Consider the following 22,052-nt stretch of genomic DNA (forward strand, 5'->3'; position numbering starts at 1 on the left):
TATTGATGATGGTGATGATGATGACAATGGTGGTGATGGTAGTGATGATGGTGAGGACAATGATGATGGTGGTGATGATGGTGATAGTAATGATGATGATAATGTGATGCTACAATTATGATTATGATATATTGATGATGGTGATGATGATGATGATGATGGTGGTGATGATGGTGATAGTAATGATGATAATAGTAATGACGATGATAATGTGATGCTACAATGATGATTATGATATATTGATGATGATGACAATAATCATGATGGAAGTAATAACCTGATTGACCATGAGGCCTGACACTATTCTGTCATTGATTAGCTTCTAATTGTACTGTGTGTCCAGCCGTTGGCAGGTGGGGTGCCAGGTGCTGGAGACTCCGTGCTGAATAATCCATGCCCTGGTTCTCAGGAAGCTTGGAGGTTGCTGTGGGGCAAGGGCAGATAATTAAAGCAGACATTTAAGAGGGTCTTTGGGCGGTTCAGAGAGGAGCCCCAGCCAAGAGCAGGAGAAGAAGGGTGTGGGGAAGAATGCTTCTCAGGAGAGAGGAAGTCTGGGGACTGCGTGGGACAGTGAGGGACTCTGAGGGGCTGCGAGGGGCTCTGAGGGACTGTGTGGGATTGTGTGGGACTGCGTGGGATTGCAAGAGACTGAGAGGGACTGCGTGGGACTGTGCCGGCAGTCCCACAAGAAGCTGTGCCACCGCCAATTCATCCCTCGCCTGCATGTTCAGGACAGACTCCACGGCCCATCCTGCCCCTGCAGGCCCTGTCCTGTGTGAGACTCGGTCCTGCCCTCCTGCTCCCGGCTGCCCTGTTCATCCTCAGGGACCCTCCCGGACTCGGCAGCTCCGAGTCAGACCCCTTCCCATTGCTGTGCTGCCCGCGCTTCCCCACAGCATGGATCAGGATTCCCACCAGAGGGGCCCGGCTCTCCACGGGCGGGCAAGCATCCAGCAAAACTGGTCTTACAGTACCTGCTGCATAATCAGCATCTGGGCAGGGATGAGTGGGTGAAGGGGGACCCATGGGATGGCCCGTTTTCCTCCTCCCCCGTCCCTTGTGTTTCTTCTCCTTTGGTGCGGGTTTTCTTCAGTCTGTCCCTCCGTAGGGGTTGTGTCCCTGTGTGTGTGTGTGTGTGGGGGGGGGGGGGGCGGGGGGGTCTGAGCCCAAACATCTCTCCATCCCTGGGGCTGAAAAGAGACCTCCTGACTCTGAATTGGTCCTGAAGGTATTTCCCCAGGGCCCCCTCAGAAACCAGACACTCAGTGGGACCCAGAAGACACCCAACACCTTCTCGTAGGCGCAGAAGGCAGACTTCTTCTTGAAAATTCTGGAGAGTTTGGGTGTTTGGGGAATTTCTGAAGGGAATCTGTTCTCACAAATGGGAGCGCGTGTAAAAATAAACCCGCCATCTGTTTCCGTCGTTGGGAGCGGCTTTTACAGCTCCTCCCAGCAGCCTTGGGGTGTGAGGCTGTGCGGGGTCCAGGGGACCGAAATACTTCTCTCCGTTAGCAGTTCTTCAATGCGTTCGTTACTGGCAGATGCTTGGGGAACGAAGGCAAGCTGGCGACACATTCCTGATTAAAATCTCATCTTTCTGCAAATCTCGGGGCCAGAACTGTTGCCCCAGCAGGCGAGACAGACTCCTGTGAGAACTACTAGCAGAGTCATTCATTTGGTGTCTTTGGGGCCATCAAGAACTCTCAGAGTATTATTTCAGAGACTCCTCACATGGATTCACAAGGGGTGTGTTTTTTCAATAGCCATTTAGAGATCAGACATCCCTGGCTCAGAGATGTTTAGTGACCTGCTAAAGAACACGCAGCAAAGAAGGAGCTGGAGTGGGGATTCGAACCGACAGCCCAAGCCTGTGTTTCCCATTTGATGAGGCTGCTGCTGCAGGGACTTGGGACTCAATGTGTAAGACAAAGAGGCCAGGTTTAGGGTGGGACGAGCGCAGTAGCTCCTGGCCTTGGGTGAGCCCTGTACCCCGTGTTCCTCAGAGATAGACTGGGCGTGGCTAATCCTGCCTCCCGGGGCTCGGGACGTTGGCATCAGTAGGTTTGCAGATGCCCTGCACACTGTAGCACTCGAGAAACCTCAGTTTCCCCCGTTCGATGCCCAGCGGAGGCAACTGCGGACAGAAGCAGGCCTGGGGTATTTCCTCAGCCGGGCCGGGTCGGAGGAAGAGGGGTGGCATGTTGCCCACCTGCATTCGGTGACTGACACCTGGCCGGCTCTCAGGGAAGACCGAGGAGGCCCTGCCCTCTGGGCTGTGATGCTCGGGACCCAGGCGATGTTTCCACCGCCCCGATTCCGCGGTCCTCAGCGTGAACGCCAGACCTCACGACTTGGCCTCGAGCAAAAGTTTCCTGTCTCGTTGCCTCTCCAGTCCCACCTGAGCCCCTGCTCTGGCCTCCCTGGTTTCCCTGTTCCTAGAAAATGCCAGGCTTGCCCGGCCGGCGTGGCTCAGTGGTTGAGCATCGACCTATGAACCAGGAGGTCACGGTTCGATTCCCGGTCAGGGCACATGCCCGGGTTGTGGGCTCGATCTCAGTGTGGGGCGTGCAGGAGGCCGCCGATCCATGATTTGCTCTCATCATTGATGTTTCTCCCTCTCTCTCCTTCTCCTTTCCTCTCTGAAATCAATAAAAATATATATATATTTTAAATGCCAGGCTCCCTCTAGGTCTTCACATCACTGCTTGTGATCAGCAGGCCTGCTCCTCCATCTGGAGGGTCACCCCCACCCCCCAGGGCTCGGCCACAACAGGGCTCACAGCTCTCCCCGCTCCTCAGACAGGAAGACCCGCCGTGGTGGGAACTCTCCCGTGGAGCCGTGCGGAGGCCTCTGTCCTGCCTCAGATGCTTGCTGCCTTCCTCCCGTGTCTGACCCTGACCCTCCCAGGCCGGGTGCTTTCTGCAGAGGGAGGTCTGTGTATATGACACCAGAGCCTCTGCTTTTCCTGCCACAGCCCCAGCCCCGAGCAGTGTCTGGAATTTGGTAGATGCCCAAAAGTATCTGTAGAAGGAAATTCGTGGGAGAACAAACGGCAGAAGTATCACAAGTAATATGGGGGAGGGGAGGGGGTTGTCCAGGTGAGACAGGGTTTTCGTAACGATGGCCAGGACGTTTTTCTGTCCTCACCCTTCATGTCCACCCTCAAGTGTGAGGGGACACCATCAAGTCACACAATCGTGTGTGCTTGAGGCCGCCCTCCAGACGCTGAGCGGCCGGCCAGCGAGGCCTCGCTGGGTGTTTCTTATCTCCGTCTCTGTTCAGTTGCACGTTGAGTTGAGAATTTGGGACCCAGGGCAGCTTCTGAACGAACTGCCCCCACTCCTGCTCCCCAAGCTCGCCCAGGAAATTCTCCCTCCATCCAGGGGGTTAAATACGCATTAGGTTTATTTTAATCAGGAATAAATACATGATTTAGCAAAATGTAATGCTTCCCACTTAGAAATCCCTCGCGTCCTCCCCACACGCTCCAACCATGTGAGTCACAACGGAAAAGAACACATGAGACCCCGTGCAGACATCTGGCGGGTGGCGGCCCTGCCTTATGTCGGCGGCAGCGTGCACCGGCTGCAGTCACTTCCCAGGCTCGGCCGGCCCCTTTGAAGCCTTTTGGGGGCAGGGGAAACCCCAGATGTCTTTGGGTATAAACAGCCTGGGCTCTGCTGATACAGAAAAGCTTGTAAACGCGTCGACACGTGCGGCGAGCACAGTGACCTCAGACGTGCGGAATGCGCGTGGCGGACAGACAGATGCTCCTATCGGGCAGCGAGAAATACCCTGGTACAGGCACTGCCCCTCCCCTGACCCCTGCCCAGCAGGGAAAGGAGGCCTGGCTCCCGGCAGCCCCTCCTGGCAGGGGCAGGGGCAGGGGCAGGGGCAGGGGCAGGGGCAGGGGCAGGGGCCATGGGCGGCTGGGGCCCAGGCTTCTCCTCGAGAGGCCTTGGCTATGGCTCTCTAGTCCCTTTCAGTGATGGAGACAGAACTGAGCCCCTCTCACCCCCTCGTTCCCGGAGCTCAGCACTTTTATTCGTGTGCGTGCCAGACCCTTCGTAGAATAAAATACCGGATAAATGAATGCTCTAGAACTTATCAACGTCCGGCCATTCTGACCTCCTCCGTCCAGCCATGCCCTCTCTCTGAAGGTCCAGCTGAGACCTGGGCTCTGGGTCAGCCCACCTGACCCCTGTCCCACGCAGGAGCTGATGTCTGCCTTTACACCCACCGTCATGACCTTCGTTTACACACTTTCTCTCTGTCCACACCGTGGACCTCTGCTGGGGCCTGGGGCTCAGCTGTCCTTTTTTTTTTTTTTTTTTTTTTTTTCCGGACGCCTTTCATAGGAGAGGACATGGAACCTCTTCCCAGTCAGGAGGGAGTCTGGGTGCGTTAATGTGGGGAGACTGGGTGTGCCTCAAGATCTGCGCTGCGAAGCTGCAGAGGGGATGTGGTGGGAGCTCATGCAGTCCGTCCCGCACCACGCCCCGCTCCCCGCAGCCTCCCTCTCCCCTGGGCCTCGCCCCCTGCAGAGGTGGGGAGGCCGTGTGACCGCGGCACATGCGGCTTTGGGACCCGAGGGGCAGAGAGAGCTTCCGGGCTAATTAGGACGGTGAGCGATCAGGGTCCCTGAGCTGCTTAGCGAGAAGAGGTGCGTGTGTACCGAGGCCTCTGTCCGCGGCTGAGAAGGTGCCGAGCAGGGGACCAGTGTGCACACCCGGACCTGTGCCCAGGACACGGCTGTTGGCCGGTCTCCTTAGACGTTCTCTCTGAGCTCAGAGGGCAGGCTGTTGGGGGTGGGCCCTGCGCCCTTTCCTGGGAGAGAGTGGCTGTCTTTCCCGCAAACACGATGAGCACCCAACATACAAGCAGGCTCTTCCGAAGCAGGGCGCCATCGTGTCGCGAGTCGACGTCCAGTGACGTCCAGGACTGGCCCGACGCCAGGGAGGGTCCCTGCGTCACGTTGTGGACAGAGGAGGTGGGTGCGTGAGCTCAGGCAGCTTCTCGTGGCGTCTGGAAGACTCAAGGTTCCCGGGGACCAGGCGACTGAGCCTCTCGGCTGGGCCCCAGGTGACGGTCCAGAGCCTGTTCCCGCTGGGCACCCCGTGCGGCTGCCCGTCCGCCCTGGGCTAGTCCTCGAAGTAGGGCGGCGACGACGAGAAGAAGGCGCTCTTCCTCTTGCTCCCGCTGTACAGCAGGGAGACGCTCTTCTTCTTGCGGTCCAGGGGCGCGCCGCTGTCGCCCGCCAGGGACAGGTAGGAGGCGATGCTCTCCCGGAGGCCATAGCTGAAGAGGGACTCGTCCACGCCCAGGGGGTTCCCGGCGCCCTCGGGGTCCTCCTGCAGCCTGTGTGTGCGAGCAAAGGGGACAGAGGGAGGGGAAAAGAGAGGGATGAGGACAAGAGAATAAGAGGAAGGGAAAAGGCCCTGTTAGCATTTCTCTAGCTTATCATTCTGATTCTGCTTCCTATATTGGTGGCTGTGTGGCCTTAGATAAGTCACCTAACCTCTCTGAACCACCATTTCCTTCAATGGCTAATATGTCTCTGTAAACTGTAAATTTTAATGAGTATTCTTATGATATTTACAAGAAAGAGCAGTTTTATTTATCTCCCAGTCAACTCTGACTTCTGATTTTTTTCCCCCAGTGGGATGTCTGGATCAGTATTTAGTTAATAAGGCAACCCACCAATCAATCGCCAACTACACATACCCCTAAAATACAATAGCAGACACTCAAAGCAGATCAGTGCGAAATGCTTTTCCCTTAAACAAACAAACTATGCCACTTTAGGATTTTGCTGGTGTGTTTAAACTTCCTGAGGGAGTTTAAAAGAATATTAAATGATACAAGAGTTCTTTGTGTGATCCTCTCTGGGATCCTGACAATTAGGAAAAGGAAGGTGGTATCTTTCTGCTAGAAAATGTTCTGCTCACACTGAATGGGGCTCAGGAAATGTTTGCAGAACTGGGGGGGCTGGGGCCCTGCCAGGGAGTCGCTAGGGTCGTGGCCCCCACTGCGTGAGGCCCGAGGCTGGGTCTGCCTCCTGGGGGGCAGCGGGGTTTCCATGGCGTGTGCCCGCTCTGTGTGCCCACCGTCAGGTTCCCGCAGGGCCGGCTGTAGCTGGCCACGGTGTTCATGTGCCAGGCTCACACACTGGACGGGGGCTCTCACACACAGACAGACACCCTGACCCTCACCTGGACATCTTCCTCCAGTCCAGGGTCTTCTGGCGCAGGGTGACGGGCGAGTCGGAGGCCCTCACGGCCGGGGCAGCGGTGCTCTGGGTGAGGCAGGGTGTGGTCAGCACGCAGCACAGGCCGTCGGCCACCTCTGAGGACGGAGCAGACAGGGGGGTCAGTGACGGAGATGCTGCAGCCAGCGCAGGCGTGGGGCCGAGCAACCATCGGCACAGCCCCCTCACCCCTCAGGAGGGCCCATGTGCAGGGGGCAGGGAGCTGTGGGCAGCCCTGACTTCCCCAGAGCTCACAGAGCAGCATTCAAGGCAGCATGGTGGTGGGATACACGGGTAGGGAGAAAGGAAGACAAAAGAAACAATGAGAGAAGACAGGGAAGGGTTCTCAAAAAAGATAAAAGGCATATAAAAAGGAGAAATACATAGATTCAAAGCAAAAGAGAGAAAGTGAACAAAGGAAAGGGGGTGGGGGAACCCCTCTCCCCCTCACCCTACACACTCATGCACAAGGAGAATGAAAGCGGAGTCAACCCATCCGTCCCCTCGGCTGGTGTAAGCTGTTTGAGCTCCCAGCCCTCCTCCTCCGGGACCTTCAGACACAGCGCCTCCTCGGAGGCCTCCTCCCAGCCCCCGTCCTGGCGACAGAGGTGGGGCCTGGCTGCGCTCAGACCTTCTGAGAGCTGGAGGAAATCGGGGCGTCTTCAGGTTGAGGACCCGGGCCGGTCATGTCACAGGGGCAATGGCGGGGCCGAGGGTGCCAGGTGCTTCTGGCCCCTGGAAGGGCCGGGCGGAGCCACGTCACCCATGGGTGTCTCTGCCTCCCGTCTTATCTGTGGAGCCCTGGGGGGTCCTTGCCCAAGAACTAAAGGAAACTGTACTGAGGAGCAAACCCAGGCTCTCAGAGGGTGGCGGCCGAGGACGCCCATCCCAGCGCTCAGTCTGCCTTTCACCTTGAACTTGAATGCCCACCACGCTGTCCCACGCCGAGAAACACGAGATTGGGCCCTGAGGTAGAGGGAGCTTAATTGCATGTGGGTCTGAAATAATGACCTGTCATGGGCTGGAGGGGGTGCCTAGGGGTGAGGGACCAAATCAGACAAGAAATCGGCGGCGGTACCCAGCCCAGGCGGGGACTTGGCGACAATCTGTCTTTCCTTCGAGAGCTTAACAGGTAGGGTGAGGAGGCAAGTTTGGCAACGAGAAAAGCAGGTGCCGTGAGCCCAGTCCTGAGCGAGGCCACGCCCTTGAGCCGCCAGCACTGTTGGGCCCGTTTTCGGAACGCGGAGACTGAGGGACCTGGGCCAAGTCACTTGCTCAAGGTCACAGAGATGTGACCCAGCCTGTGGCATGGGCTCTGAGCCAGGCACTTGTTCTAGGAGCAGCTCCTTGCCCCTGACGTGGAGGAGAGGGAAGTCCTTCCTGCCTCTGGGGTCTGGACACACTCCTCTCCTCCTCCCGTCTGTGGAAATCTCTAGAATGCTCCCTCAGGCTCTCAGACCTCTCAGCTCCACCTTGACACTCAAGGGGCCCCTGTCCCCACCGCTTGTCTCTCTGGCCCTAATTTAGACCTCGTTTGTGTCCTACGCTCTCTGCTCTCTCAGTCACCACTGCGCATGGAATACTTCAGGTGCCAGACTTTTCACATTGGTGATTTCCGGGTCCTCGCAACAATCCTATAAGAGGCGCTAAATCCCCATTTTATAGATGAAGAAACTGAGGCTTCGAGATGGTAGGAAATTGCCTGAGGGCCTCAGGGAAATAAGTACAAGCAACCTGTGCAACAGAGACGTCTGTGCAGACCCCTCCTGGCAAAACCACGCTAACGCTGTCCCGAGGAGAAGCTGGCCTGGCGGGCGGAGAAACTGGCCACGTTGCTTCAACCTTGGGGTCCCCAGGAGCCGGGAGCATTTCAGGGTTTCAGTCTCATTTCAGTTACTACAGGGGCGAAGCAGACTGCGGTCCGTCTCCTGGTGCAGGCCCAGGAGGTGGTGGGGAAGGTCCTGCTCTGTGCCGGTGCAAGGTCCCTGGTGAGCCTGGCAGTGCACGGTCCCGGGTGAGCCTGGCGGTGCACAGTCCTGGGTGAGCCTGGCGGTGCACGGTTCTGGGTGAGCCTGGCGGTTCATGGTCCTGGGTGAGCCTGGCGGTGCACGGTCCTGGGTGAGCCTGGCGGTGTGCAGTCCTGGGTGAGCCTGGTGGTGCACGGTCCTGGGTGAGCCTGGCGGTGTGCAATCCTGGGTGAGCCTGGTGGTGCGTGGTCCTGGGTGAGCCTGGCGGTGTACAGTCCTGGGTGAGCCTGGCGGTGTGCAGTCCTGGGTGAGCCTGGCGGTTCATGGTCCTGGGTGAGCCTGGCGGTGCACGGTCCTGGGTGAGCCTGGCGGTGTACAGTCCTGGGTGAGCCTGGCGGTGTGCAGTCCTGGGTGAGCCTGGCGGTTCATGGTCCTGGGTGAGCCTGGCGGTGTGCAGTCCTGGGTGAGCCTGGTGGTGCGTGGTCCTGGGTGAGCCTGGCGGTGTGCAGTCCTGGGTGAGCCTGGCGGTTCACGGTCCTGGGTGAGCCTGGCGGTTCATGGTCCTGGGTGAGCCTGGCGGTGCACGGTCCTGGGTGAGCCTGGCGGTGCACGGTCCTGGGTGAGCCTGGCGGTTCATGGTCCTGGGTGAGCCTGGCGGTTCATGGTCCTGGGTGAGCCTGGCGGTTCATGGTCCTGGGTGAGCCTGGCGGTTCATGGTCCTGGGTGAGCCTGGTGGTGCACGGTCCTGGGTGAGCCTGGCGGTGTACGGTCCTGGGTGAGCCTGGCGGTGTACAGTCCTGGGTGAGCCTGGTGGTGTACAGTCCTGGGTGAGCCTGGCGGTGTACAGTCCTGGGTGAGCCTGGCGGTGTACAGTCCTGGGTGAGCCTGGCGGTGTACAGTCCTGGGTGAGCCTGGTGGTGCACGGTCCTGGGTGAGCCTGGCGGTGTACAGTCCTGGGTGAGCCTGGCGGTATGCAGTCCTGGATGAGCCTGGTGGTGTGCAGTCCTGGGTGAGCCTGGTGGTGCGTGGTCCTGGGTGAGCCTGACGATGCATGGTCCTGGGTGAGCCTGGCGGTGTGCAGTCCTGGGTGAGCCTGGTGGTGCGTGGTCCTGGGTGAGCCTGGCGGTGTACAGTCCTGGGTGAGCCTGGCGGTGTGCAATCCTGGGTGAGCCTGGCGGTGCGTGGTCCTGGGTGAGCCTGGCGGTTCATGGTCCTGGGTGAGCCTGGCGGTGTACAGTCCTGGGTGAGCCTGGCGGTGTGCAGTCCTGGGTGAGCCTGGCGGTGCACAGTCCTGGGTGAGCCTGGCGGTGTACAGTCCTGGGTGAGCCTGGCGGTGCACGGTCCTGGGTGAGCCTGGAGGTGCATGGTCCCGGGTGAGCCTGGCGGTGCACATCCTGCTGGGGCGGCATCCTCTCATGTTTGCCTCTGTCTATGCAAAACTTCTGGTCTGTGCACCTCTGGTATGATTGTTATTAAGAGCCAATACCACAACCGATGTTTACTCATAATCGGTAGAAGTGCACCATTTCCAGGACTCCCTTCCTCTTTCATTTTTAGCCGAGCTGCTAGGTTCTCGGGTGTCACAGAAATAATTGCGTTATCTTTTATTTTGCACTCGCCGCACGGCAGGCTGGGACGCCGCGTCGCCTCAGGGTTCGATGGTGTTGAGTGATCAATACCCCCGTGGGCGGGTCGCATCCACCTTCTGTGAGCAGGGACCCGGGTCCCGCAGAGGCTGAGGGTTTTGTCCAAGGCCTCACAGAGCCCTCGAGCACCCGAGCTTGGGCCTGTGTCTCTCGTGCGTCCATACCTCCTTCAGGACTGTGTGTCTCACGGGCCAGGTGCGGGGACCCAGGCCCCGTGGTCGCTTTCTCCTTGAAATGCCCTTCAAGACCCCACACCTACAGGTCCTTCCAGGTCAGGCCTTCTGAACCAGGAAGGGGAGGACACTAGCAAAGTGAAAGGCACCTCTCTTCCTCCCCCTGGTGCCCAGGGAGGAGGCGGAAGGGGCGGCCCTGGCCGAGGAGCGGGGAGAGCCGCAGCTATGCGCTAGGAGGCTCTCCCCGCACACTGTGCGCACCAGCCCCAGGCATCTCACGGCACCCTCCTGGGTGGGAACACTCAGCATCTTCAATACACAGAGAAGAAAAGCAGCCCAGAGTCGCACCACCAGCCCCAGGTGCCCGGAAGGTCTGGGCTACGAGCATCAGTTCCACACCAACGCTTAAAAACGAAGCCACCTTTTCACTCTTCCTCCCTTTTCCGTAAAGTTCCAACTCCTGACCCGTCCTCCAGGCCTGTCAGTCTCACTCAGCTTTCCTGTCCCATCACCCTCATCAAAACCGCGCTCTATTCCCACCACCTCGGCGGATGACCCCGTCCTGGTCAGCGTGGGTCATTCCGACCCCCTCCTGGGTCCAGGGAGGCCATGGGAATGAATGACGCACAAGCCCTGGTCTCGAAGAGCTCCTGGGGAAGCAGACCGGAACACGGTGAACTCGGCCAACAGGCAGAGCGAGTCGGGTTCTGGGGAGACCGGGCAGAGTCTGTCGGAGTCTGTCGGAGCAGAGTCTACTGACACTTCGTCAAGGAGGGGATCCTGACCAGTATGGCTCAGTGGTTGAGCATTGACCCATGAACCAGGAGGTCACGGTTGGATTCCTGGTCAGGGCACAGGCCCGGGTTGTGGGCTCGATCCCCAGTGTGGGGGCGTGTAGGAGGCAGCCGATGGGTGGTTCTTTCTCATCACTGATGTTTCTGTCTGTCTCTCCCTCTCTCTTCCTCTCTCTGAAATCATTTTTTTTTTAAGCATAAAAAAAAGAAGGGGTCTTATTGGCTGGAAGCCCAGGAGGAGCCTGCATGCAGAAAAGGGGAAATGGGTGGCATTACAGAGCAAAGCCCGAGGCCTGCAGCTGTGCGGTCGGCTTGAGGAAGTGCGAGCCGTCCGTGGCTGTGAACTCGGGGCACTGACCTCTTTCATTTACAGGCAGGGATGGCGAACTGGAGATTCGCTAAGTTTTACTCACTCGGCGGCATTGGCAGGCACCGTGTTTCAGCCCCAGCCTTACAGGCCGCGTGAACAGGGAAAGGGCGCGTGGAGAAGGCGGGATGGCAGAGAGCAAAGCGACCCTCGGGTCCCCTAGACCAGTGGTTCTCAACCTTCTGGCCCTTTAAATACAGTTCCTCATGTTGTGACCCAACCATAAAATTATTTTCGTTGCTACTTCATAACTGTAATGTTGCTACTGTGATGAATCGTCATGTAAATATCTGATATGCAGGATGGTCTTAGGCGACCCCCGTGAAAGGGTCATTCGACCGCCAAAGGGGTCGCGACCCACAGGTTGAGAACCGCTGCCCTAGACGGGGCCCTGAAGGGCAGTAGGCAAGGAGGGGTCAGGGCCGGGGCCTGCGGGCGGCTCTTACCGGAGTAGTGGTTGACCAGGTCCTCCAGGCACTGGAAGGTGAGCCGCGGTGAGATGTAGTACCAGTTGTTGGGCAGGCGGAAGATGCGGTAGTGCTTGACCTGCCGGTGCCGCACCGAGAGCGAGTAGAAGCCTGCAGGCACAGAGGACAGTCAGTGGCATCCCGGGGGCCCCAGCCCAGGGCAACCGGCTCGAGCCCACCCCAGCTAAGGCCGAGGGCTTTTCTCAGCCTGTCCCACCATGACATCCAGACACACACTCTCGTGTGGGGAGCAGCAGCCACGGGAACCCCACCTGCGTGGACGCGGCTCACTCTTTCTTTAAAAAACGCTTTTTTATTGATTTCAGAGAGGCCTGTCTCTGCTTCGTGACGTTCCCAGGAGGGGAGCTTCCACATCCCGTTCGGGGTCCTTGGGCTGCGTGAGGGGTTTGAGTCGGGTTGCAGCCACGGGCTGGGACCCGGGGCATCCTTGGGTTCGGCCCGCGTGCCCTCCAGCGCCTCACATGTGAGAGGCCTCAGGGTTGTGCCCCTGTGTTCCCATCCCAGCTCCCTCTGACTTGGGCGTGGTGTTCTCAGAAACTTGGGGAGAGGGGTAGCGAAGACATTTTTCTGGGTCTCCCTAAGAAGCACAGGAACTGTGCTCTTTCCCCTCGAGCAGCATTAGGGTGACAGCACCGCACGGTTAGGACGAGCAGAGCCTTGGCCTCGCTCCCAGCCTTGATTTGCCCACGTGGGAAGATAGAGAACTAGACCCGGGCCACGTGTCGGAGTCCTTCCTGTGCTGGGTTCTGGGGGCCCAGGGGTGAAAGTGTCATGGGGCAGAGAGAGGGGGGCCACTAGATTTTTCCAAGTCTTGGCGGCATGGGCTGGGCTGGGCTCAGCTATCTCCCAACAACATCTCCATCAGTCTCAGAAAGGCCTGGGGAAGCTGAGGCTCAGAGCCCCTGCGTGACACGGCCGGAGGTACGCAGCTTGGAACGGCGACCGGGACCCTGGTCCCGAGCAGGCCCGAGATTAGCCTTCGGAGGGGCGTCCCTCGCTCGGTCCAGGCCCGCCCTCTGACTCGACCCAGCCTGTGCCTTTCGGTAATGTCAGCGGGGCCTGAGGCACGGCGAGCCGGTCCAGGGGGCAGGTGTCAATGTGTGAGAACTTGGCATGCCCGGCCAGCTGCAGGTCTGCCTGGCGATCTCTTTATTTTTAGAGCAGCGTGGGCACCTCCGGGCTCTCCCGCCCGCCCACACCAGCAGGAGCTCGGGTCTGGGTCCCCTGCCTCGGGGACACTGGGACACCCCTCTCCTTGGCTTTGATCTTGCTCTCAAAAAATACTCGCAGAGACTGTGTGTTCTCCTCTTAGACAGCAGGTGTGCCAGGAGCAGGCTGGGAACCCGCCAGTATCTTCTGTGTTTAAATGCTTATTATCATCCTTTCTTATCTGGGAAGGCCCAAGGGGTTGGGGTCTGGCGTCTGCTTGCTTAAGTGTGTACATTACATCCCTGACACCGTGAGAAGCATGTTCCTCCGGCTGATCCCATGTGATGGATAAGGGGTCCTGGGCTTCGAGAGGGGGCATGGCTCCTTCATCACCCATAGAGCCGGAACTAGAACTGGGGACCCCTGCTCAGAACCCCGCAGAGCCCTGCGGTGTCGTTCCCCCTGAATTGCTTAGTGCGTGGGATGGAAGGAAATTATACAAATCAGATCAGGGTATGTGCAGTGTGTATCTGTGGGTCCTGCTTCTTGCAGATTTCTGATTGCATTGCTGGGCACAGAGGGAGCTAGTCCTGGGGTCTCCTGTGTAGTGAGACCACCACAAACATTACATTGGAGCCACTCCGCCACCTCACAAGGAGAGGCTTCTTCCCATTTCACAGCTGAGAAAACTGAGCTCAGAGAAGGAAGTGACCCGCCCCAGCCTCAGAGCTTGAGAGCACAGGCCAGGCCCAGCCCAAAGCCCACGCTCTCTCTGCCCACGTGCTGCCGACACCGGGAGTCAGCCTTTCCTCTCAGTTGATGGGAAATTGTCCCGCCGGCGTTGCCAGGGCCTGGTATGGGGCCAGGCCCCCACTGCCTGTGTCTCGGCCCCTGACTTCTATGCTGGCCTCACCACGGTGCGTGGGCTGCAGGGAGCTCACCATCTCGGACTGATTGGCGTGTTCGTGAGCTGGGTCATGAATGAGTGAGCCAGGAGCCAGACCTACTTGCCTGACCCAAGTGTGGGAAGGTGAGTCGGGGGCTGCTCACCTTTCTTCGTCTCGCTCTCCCGGATCATGAAGGAGCCGATCTTCGTGTCGGGCAGCTGCAGCAGCTCCTCGGCCTTGTCTCTGCCCAGCCCTTCGAACAGCCAGCTGTGGGGGATGACAGCGTGAGTGCCCGCACCCTCCCAGAGCCAGGCAGGCTCAGCAGTTAAGATCGAGGGCCAGTTCACATAGAACTGCTGGGATTAGAAAGACGAGGGTGATTGACTTTTCATTCCTTCCTTTCTTCCTCCCTTCCTTCCTTCCTTCCTTCCTTCCTTCCTTCCTTCCTTCCTTCCTTCATACTTTTAATTTTTCAAATAAAATTCCTTAGTACCTACCACATGCCAGGTATGCCATTGGGTCATGAGGACAGAGATGCATAAAAAATCTTTCTTTTTAAAAAAAAAATTTTTTTGTATTGATTTCAGAGAGGAAGGGAGAGGGAGAGAGAGACAGAAACATCAATGATGAGAGAGAATCATGGATCGGCTGCCTCCTGCACACCCCACACTGGGGCTCGAGCCCACAACCCGGGCATGTGCCCTGACTGGGAATGGAACCATGACCTCCTGGTTCATAGGTTGGTGCTCAACCACTGAGCCACACTGGCCGGGCTAAAACATCTTTCTTATCCCGTTTCTCAGATGCCACCTGGGCCGTGTCCACACTGTAGTATGTAAGACATGAGCTTTCTAAAACTCGGTAAGGTACTTGTTTGGTAGGTAGTTCCTTTAATGTCTGTCTCCCTTAGAATCTATCTGCCGGCCCCTCCCTCACCCCCCGGGAGGGCAGGGACTCTGTCTTCTCGGGTTTCGTTTTTGGGTTTTGCTTTTGGGTTTCGTTTCTGCGCCCAGGTTGTCGAGTTTTGTGTGTATCTGTGAATGAATGAACGGGCACCAGGCAGCAAGAACGACAGAGTGCATTCTCTCGCCACCTGAACAAGCCCCCCTCGCTTTCCTCACATTTCCTCTCCGTCTCCTCTTTGTCGGCCGATTTTAAGCACAAGTGTCATTGCTCTATGGGTTTACATGTGGTTCTTGCTTCGTTCACTTAATAAAAAAAAGCAGTTGTAATGGTGGAGCGCGCCCCTCCCCTGGGCGAGGGCACTGCGGGGTCGTCTCTGGAAGGCGTTCTGTGAGCAAAGCGGCCGGGTCCCCAGGCATGGGCCTTCCTCGTCCCAGGGCAGCCGGGCTGCTCGGCCGGAAGGAGACGCGGTGCTAGCAGCTGGCTGCTGTGTCCTCAGGAGCCACTTATTTACAAATAAGGAGCGGCGATGCCATTTGTTTATGTCTGGGGCTCCAGGGGGCTCTTGTTGTTAAGATCATGATTATGTCAACCCTAGCCCGTTTGGCTCCGTGGATAGAGCGTCGGCCTGCCAACTGAAGGATCCCGGGTTCAATTCCGGTCAAGGGCACATGCCTGGGTTGTGGGCTCGTTCCCCAGTATGGGGCGTGCAGGAGGCAGCTAATCAATGATTCTCATTATTGATGTTTCTCTCTCTCTCTCCCTCTCCCTTCCTCTCTGAGATCAACAAAAATATATTTAAAAAATATATTATGTTTATGCCAGACCCGGACAAATAGTTCACCTCAGTTCTGCACAACGTATAGCATGTTCACTGCCTCAGTGTATGTGACAAACATCCACTCTTCAAGTCCTGACACGAGCTTCCTCTTATAAAAATGAAGACGAGAAGCCAATCACAACAGCCATGTGTGAATACTAAGTATGGGCCGCAGACCATGTTAAGCCCTTGACATCGAATCCTCACATCCACCCCCGCAAGACAGGCGTATTCTCTCTCTTTCACTGACGAGGGTACTGAGGGTCAGAGTGATTCACCCGCCCAAGACACTCCATGTCAGCTAGGGCCACAGCTCAAATTGTTCTTCTGGGACATCCGGTTTCATAACCGGCGTATGGCACTGCCTCGCCTGCTGTTCAGTGTTTTAAGGATCTTGCATCGACGAGCTTGGGAGCTCCATTCAGCCGTGGTCACATCCCGCTTACAGGGGCTAGCCCACGGTGGGCCGTCTCTAGGAACCGGGTTGAGAGCAGAAGGGGCCTTGCCTTCCCAAGCCTAGTGCCTCCCTTCCCCATGCTCGCTCCAGGTCACTAGCATGAACATGGTGCTGGATGGACGCTACCTGCGACGTGCACTCACCCATGGTAAACTCTGGCCACACAGATCCCGGGGATGTAGTTCTCACGCCCGGTGCTGAGGGAAATGGCTTTCCACCAGCCCCCTTCGCTGCAGGAACAAGAGCAGGGAGGGAAGGGTCAAAGCTAATTGTCCAAACAAACGCATGAATGAACAGAGACGTCGGATTTAACCCCGGGCACGTGGCGACCGTGTTCTTTAAGATCCTTCACTGGCCGTTGACCCAAATGTCTCCATGTGAAAATTTAGTTTTTCAGTACGTCCCCCCACCCCCACACGCCAAGCTAATTAGGAAATCTTCCCACGGAGGTTCCACAATTGGAGGCTGTTTGCAAGTAAGGGCGTGCCTGACTTATGCCCCAGGGTAGAACCAGGACACTTCCTCTCTCTGTGGCCACGGGACTGAAATAATAGGGGAGTAGAGCCCCTATTTCTGTTATAGCAGGGATGGGGAACGTCCGGCCCACGGGCCGTATGAGGCCTGAGAAATCATGTGGTCGGGCCCTGCCGAGGCATGAGGGGTGAGTTAATGAAATGTTTGACCAAATACAGCAGGCTAGTTTCTTAAGTTGACAAATTTGTATGGCCCCCAAATGATGTTATAAATATCCAAATGGCCCTTAGCAGAAAAAGGGTTCCCCATCCCTGTTCTGGAGACTATTTCAAACCAGGCAGAGACAACAGGATAGAAGGCAATACTGGGCGTGTCATCAGAAGTTTCCCCAGCCCCTGGGGCCTCCTTCCTGGGCCTGCACTTGCATATGTGATCATATGCGCCGTGTTGGGGGAGCTGAGACTAATACAATAAAAGACCTCAGAAGCCACTGAGGAGTTTACATTGTTCTCCAGGAGGCAATGGGGAGCCACTGGAGGTTTGAGAGCACCGGCAACATGAAGGGGGTGAAGCATGAAGGTCTTCTGTGTGGGCCAATGGCTCACTTCACTAGGGGATCAGGGCCCGCAGGGAATTGCACAGCTACAGCTGGAGCCTAACCACGGCCCCCCAATCGAGTTCATCCTTTTTGGGGGGCTGTTGTAAAGGTTTGAAAGCCAACTCACTCAGAAATCACACGCAGCTTCTCCCCTCGGCGGAATATTGGGGGGCTGATGTCAGGAGATGGGTAATCGGTCAGCACAGCCAGGAAGTCGCTGTCCAGTCCTGGGAAACAGGAAAAGGGTTTTTTGTTTGTTTGTTTGTTTGTTTGTTTGTTTGTTTACAAGGAGCTAGATCAAGGCCCCGGGAGGCGCGGGTGCCAGGACGAGTCCCTCCTGGGGACTTTTCAGCTGGAGACACCTCACTCATTTTGAAATAGCAATTTACCTAGTTGGCGCTCCTCTCTTCAGGAGGTGGCGTAGGTGCTTGAGGGAACCCTGAGGGTCAGACAGGGCCCACCCCCATTCTCAAGCCTGCCTGGGCCCGGCTGTTCTCATCTGAGGTCATAAGGCCCGCCTTCAGGGTCTGCCCCTGTGTCTACAGCTTCATGGAATCTCGAGCAAGTCCCAGCATGCCTGCTAGACTCGGTTTCCCCACCTTGAACATGGCTAATGCTTCCTCCCTCGGGGTCCTTAGGAGATCAGATGAGAGCACGTGGCGGCACCTTGTAAAGGAAAAGGGCTCTCACATCACCCCGTCTTACTGTCATTGCCTCGGGGGCCCTCTCCGGGCCTTGGGGGTCCTGCATTGATATTTTCGTGGTGATGTTGGAGGTTCCGCTACTTGAGTTCTGAGGACCCACCAGAACCGGGAAACACGAATTCTGAAACTCAATAAAGCACCTCCTCTTTGGAGAAACTGAGGCACTGTGATAGGGATCTATCTGATAGAGACTGTGGGGGAGGGGGAGAGAAAAAGTAAGTCCTTCTCATCCAATGTACGTGGAGAGTCATTCTGACGGCATTTGAGAAGGAAAGCACGTGTTCTGGCTCACATGAGGACAGCTTACTGTGGATGAGAGATGAGGCGATACGATAGGGATTTGCTTTTTGTCAGTAAGCACAATCCTTGTTTCACAGCCTTAGCCATTTCTTAACAATATATATTTTTTGTTGATTTCAGGAAGGAAGGGAAGTGGAGAGGGAGATAGAAACATCAATGATGAGAGAGAATCATTGATTGTCTGCCTCCTGCACGCCCCCTGCTGGGGATCAAGCTGGCAACCGGGCACGTGCCCTGACCAGGAATCAAACTGTGACCTCCTGGATCATAGGTCGATGCTCAACCACTGAGCCACACTGGCTGTAGCCATTTGTCTTAATTGTAGGTGCAGGGTAATATTGTGGTGCCTGACAAATCAGCAAATACAGTAATTGTTTGCTGTGGCATTTATCCCTCCATCTACTGGCGGGCCATTAGAACTCAGAATTCGGGGTAACACATTGGTCAGCAGTGATTCACTGAGTGACTTCGTGGCCAAGCATGGTGGTACCCAGAAAACCAAGTCTTGCTGCTCTGATGGAGCTCAGTTCTAGAGAATACACAAGTAAGGTGACCCTGGAGGATCTAGCACCGGGCATGGCAGCCTGGCTGGCCCAAACAGGCCCCTCTCTCGGACCCAGACACCCCCGCGCTGGGACTGCAGATGCTGCCCTGATGGCTCATATGTCCTACAGCATCCAAATCACAAGTCCCGGACCAACCAAGTCCCTGGACAGCGTAGGTACTGGGATGGGTATGAAAGACGAAGGAGGGTTTGACTTGTGTATCAACTGAGAAATGAGTCAGAAGCACGTCATCATGCGGAAACAGCTCCTTGAAATGGACTGTTACTCGAGGACACTGAGCTGCAGAGAGTAAGCCCCTCCTGGTGGTAGAAGGGAACCAAAAGTGAGTCACAGCGGCCGGAGTCACCGAAAGGAGTCAGGGCTCCTGACAAGGGGACGCGGCATCGGTTATCTGTGGCCGTGATGGAGGGTGACAGAGCCTGTGTCGGCCCCGAGGCCCCGGCTCTGACCTCTGAGTCCTGATTAAGACTGGGAGACAGAGCCACCCTCCTTCCTCGCCTTGAAGCAAAACCGAGTGGAAACCAAAACAAAAGCAAAACCCCGTCATAGAAACATCGGCTTCAAGGCCGGAAAAGCGGGCTCAGAGGTGGGAGTTTCAATTGCGCAAGAGCCCAGGTGAGCTTCCTGTGGAATTTCCGCACCCGCTAAACCTCGGCCGGGAAACCTTTCCCTGGCCCTTTGCCTAAAGGCATTGGCCTTCACCTGGCCCTTTGCAGGAGCTCGGCCCACCCCTGGCGCCTTATCACCAGCGTCGGAAAAACCGAGGACAGCGCTGGAGAAGGTGCTGGAGTTAGGTTAGTTCTGAGGAAAGGATGGTCGTTCCGAACGCAATCCTATGCCAGGATCCCGCCAACGTCACCCCTGAGCTCTGGCTCTGCAGTGAAATAAGTGCAACTAGGACATTTAACTTTGCTCCTGAAGTTCAAGTGTATTGTCAGGTACTGCTCCCACCCCCACCCCCCGACTATATGGAGAGCCCAGCGTTCAAATTAAACGAGATTAAGGAGTGTCCTAGAGAAGGGGGTGCTGAGGAAGGCAGAGGGAACATTGCAGACGTAGGATAAGGAAACAAATTATGTGGCGGAATCTGCGCCGGGCCTGCAGAGAGGAACCAGGGAGGGTTTTCAGAAGCGCAAATGGGCTTGGGAACCAGCCAGACCCGCCTTCAGGCTTGCCTCCACCCTCAGAGCGGAGACCGGGAAGAGGTTTAACTCATCTCTTTGTGGGCAAAGCGGGCAGGTACCAACACTGCCTCTCGGACTGGGGGGGGACCCGGGAGCCGGCTCAGTCCGGGGCAGCCGGGATCACTTTTATGTGATACCAGCGATAGGACAGGGTTCCCATTCAATGACCCCAAACCCCCACCAGGCAGGAGCATCCCACGTTTTCAAAAGCCACTGGGCTGTGTAAATGTGAAAATACTCTAATCTGCCCAAAGCAAACTCCACTTGGTGAGGACAGAGGATGAAATTCGAAAGAACAAATGTGTGCGGAGAGCCCAGCTCAGAAACGAGTTGGGTTGGACAACATGTGCAAACGTGTAAAAATAGGAAATGAATCCAGAGAAGGAAGGAAACCCAGGCAGGACTCGGCGGCCACAGAGATGACTTGGTCAGAGAGGACAGGGCCTCCTTCTTATTGCCTTATCCTCCCTTAAAGTAGCGTTACTTTTGTTTTTAATGCTGAAAACCTTTCAGTAGATCTCCTTTATAATCATGGAGGGGACCCAGGCGCCCATCACATGGAACGCTCCATACGGAACATGTATTCTGATGTTAAGCGGGAGGGACCAAGCGGGGGTGGGGGTTGTGGAGCAACACGGCCAGGGGAGATTGGGACGGTTTCTAAGGTCACGGCCCTGGCAGGCCACTGGCTCTCCTTGGCAGGTAATTACCAGGTTCCCCGAGGGATCACTTGGTCCTCAACAGGTTGGGACAAGTTATTAAAATGAGGCTCCTGAGGCGGCACCGCGGCTCGGTGTGGTTGGTGGGCAAGATGCTAAACCCAGCGGTTTCGGTTTCTGCTGAGACATCCTTTCTTTACAAAATAGATTTAGATTGATTTCAGGGAGGAAGGGAGAGGGGCAGAGAGATAGAAACATCCATGACGAGAGAGAATCATGGATCGGCTGCCTCCTGCATGTCCCCTACTGGGAATGGAACCCCCTACAAGGGCATGCGCCCTTGACTGGAATTGAACCTGGGACCCTTCAGTCTGCAGGCCGACGCTCTATCCAGTGAGCCACACCAGCCAGGGCTGCTTATACATCCTGAGGCACGCCCAAGCTCATGGCCCCCGGAGGGGTCACAGCTGGCCTTACTCTTCGTATCTTTTACAGGAAACACATATACATACAACTAGCCAATCAGACAGGGCTGGGCACACTGGCCTGACAGAAGGTCCACCCAGTCCCGGTGGTCACCACAGAGCACAGGTGGTGCCCGTGGATCCCCGTGGCCTCGGTGTCTCTATCTGTCCGATGGGGCACATGGGCACGGAGGAGCCCTTACGGCTCTTAGATGCCACTGCGACATGGAGAGACTCCCCGAAGAACACACAGCCTCAGTGCCCGGCCTGGAACCAGGTAACTACCAGCAGGGAACCACTCCGCCTCCTCCCGCAGCTCGGTCACAGCCCAGCACCACCTGCCCCGCTACTCCCTGTTTCTTCATGTCAACTCACCTAGAAAACCTCTAGTCCCATTCTGAGCAACACAGACTCCTGGGTCTAATGGACTATCAGTGATGGCGAGCCTTTTGAGCTCGGCATGTCAGCATTTTGAAAAACCCTAACTTAACTCTGGTGCCGCGTCACATATAGAAATTTTTTGGTATTTGCAACCATAGTAAAACAAAGATTTATATTTTTGATATTTATTTCATATATTTAAATGCCATTTAACAAAGAAAAATGAGTCCGCGTGTCACCTCTGACACGCGTGTCATAGGTTCGCCATCACTGGACTAGATCTTGTTCTGTGGCAGCCACGGGTGGTACCACAAAGGGGGTGTGCTCGTGCCCCACCTCAGCCCGTCTTCTGGGCCAGCAGTGGATCCTGACCAAGGTCTGATGCAGGTTCCTGCCTGGGGCACCCCTCCCACGGGCACTTGCATGTCTGTGACCATGCTCTTCCCCACTCTAGAGAGCACCCACCCCCTCCGTGCGGGCCAGTCCTGGTCCTCTTGGGGCCTGTGATGTTGGGGTGAGGGAGGGACTCAGCCACCCGCTGTCCCCTGCTGAGCTGCATGGCCTCAGGCCTGTCGCTGAACCTCCTTGTGTTTCGGTTTCCTCCACGCGGAGGTGATAATGCTGGTTATGTGCTAGGCCGTCTCGGGAACGAAGCCTTGATATGTGTAAAGCATGCGGAATCGTGTTGGGCAATGTAAGCACAACTAACTAATTATTCCCTCTTACAAATGAGGACAGGGAACCCCATCGAGACCCACTGAGGTAGCTCACGTCTGGTCTCGTGTTTGGGTACAGGCAGGACTGCAAGCCAGCTCGGTGCTCT

General features: G+C 56.6%; 2 protein-coding genes across 5 annotated transcripts in view; one reads left to right on the forward strand and one right to left on the reverse strand.

The window, feature by feature from the left end:
- Positions 1–22,052, forward strand: part of TG (thyroglobulin) — a 155,020-nt gene that overhangs the window by 88,403 nt on the left and 44,565 nt on the right. The window lies entirely within an intron of this gene.
- The window catches only part of SLA (Src like adaptor), a 50,211-nt gene continuing 31,538 nt past the window's right edge, over positions 3,380–22,052 (reverse strand). For all 4 annotated transcript variants that reach the window (XM_070392369.1, XM_070392368.1, XM_070392367.1 and 1 more), the window contains 6 exons: positions 17,099–17,198; positions 16,043–16,129; positions 13,883–13,986; positions 11,642–11,773; positions 6,214–6,346; positions 3,380–5,359 (listed from right to left, as the gene is read on the reverse strand). In XM_070392369.1, coding sequence (XP_070248470.1) covers positions 5,143–5,359; positions 6,214–6,346; positions 11,642–11,773; positions 13,883–13,986; positions 16,043–16,129; positions 17,099–17,198 — 773 coding nt within the window. In that variant the 3' untranslated portion in view covers positions 3,380–5,142. The remainder of the gene's footprint in view (positions 5,360–6,213; positions 6,347–11,641; positions 11,774–13,882; positions 13,987–16,042; positions 16,130–17,098; positions 17,199–22,052) is intronic.

Source organism: Myotis yumanensis, unplaced genomic scaffold, assembly GCF_028538775.1.
Source record: "Myotis yumanensis isolate MYYU_CA2020_CCGP unplaced genomic scaffold, mMyoYum1.0.hap1 SCAF_15, whole genome shotgun sequence".
NCBI lineage: Eukaryota > Metazoa > Chordata > Mammalia > Chiroptera > Vespertilionidae > Myotis > Myotis yumanensis.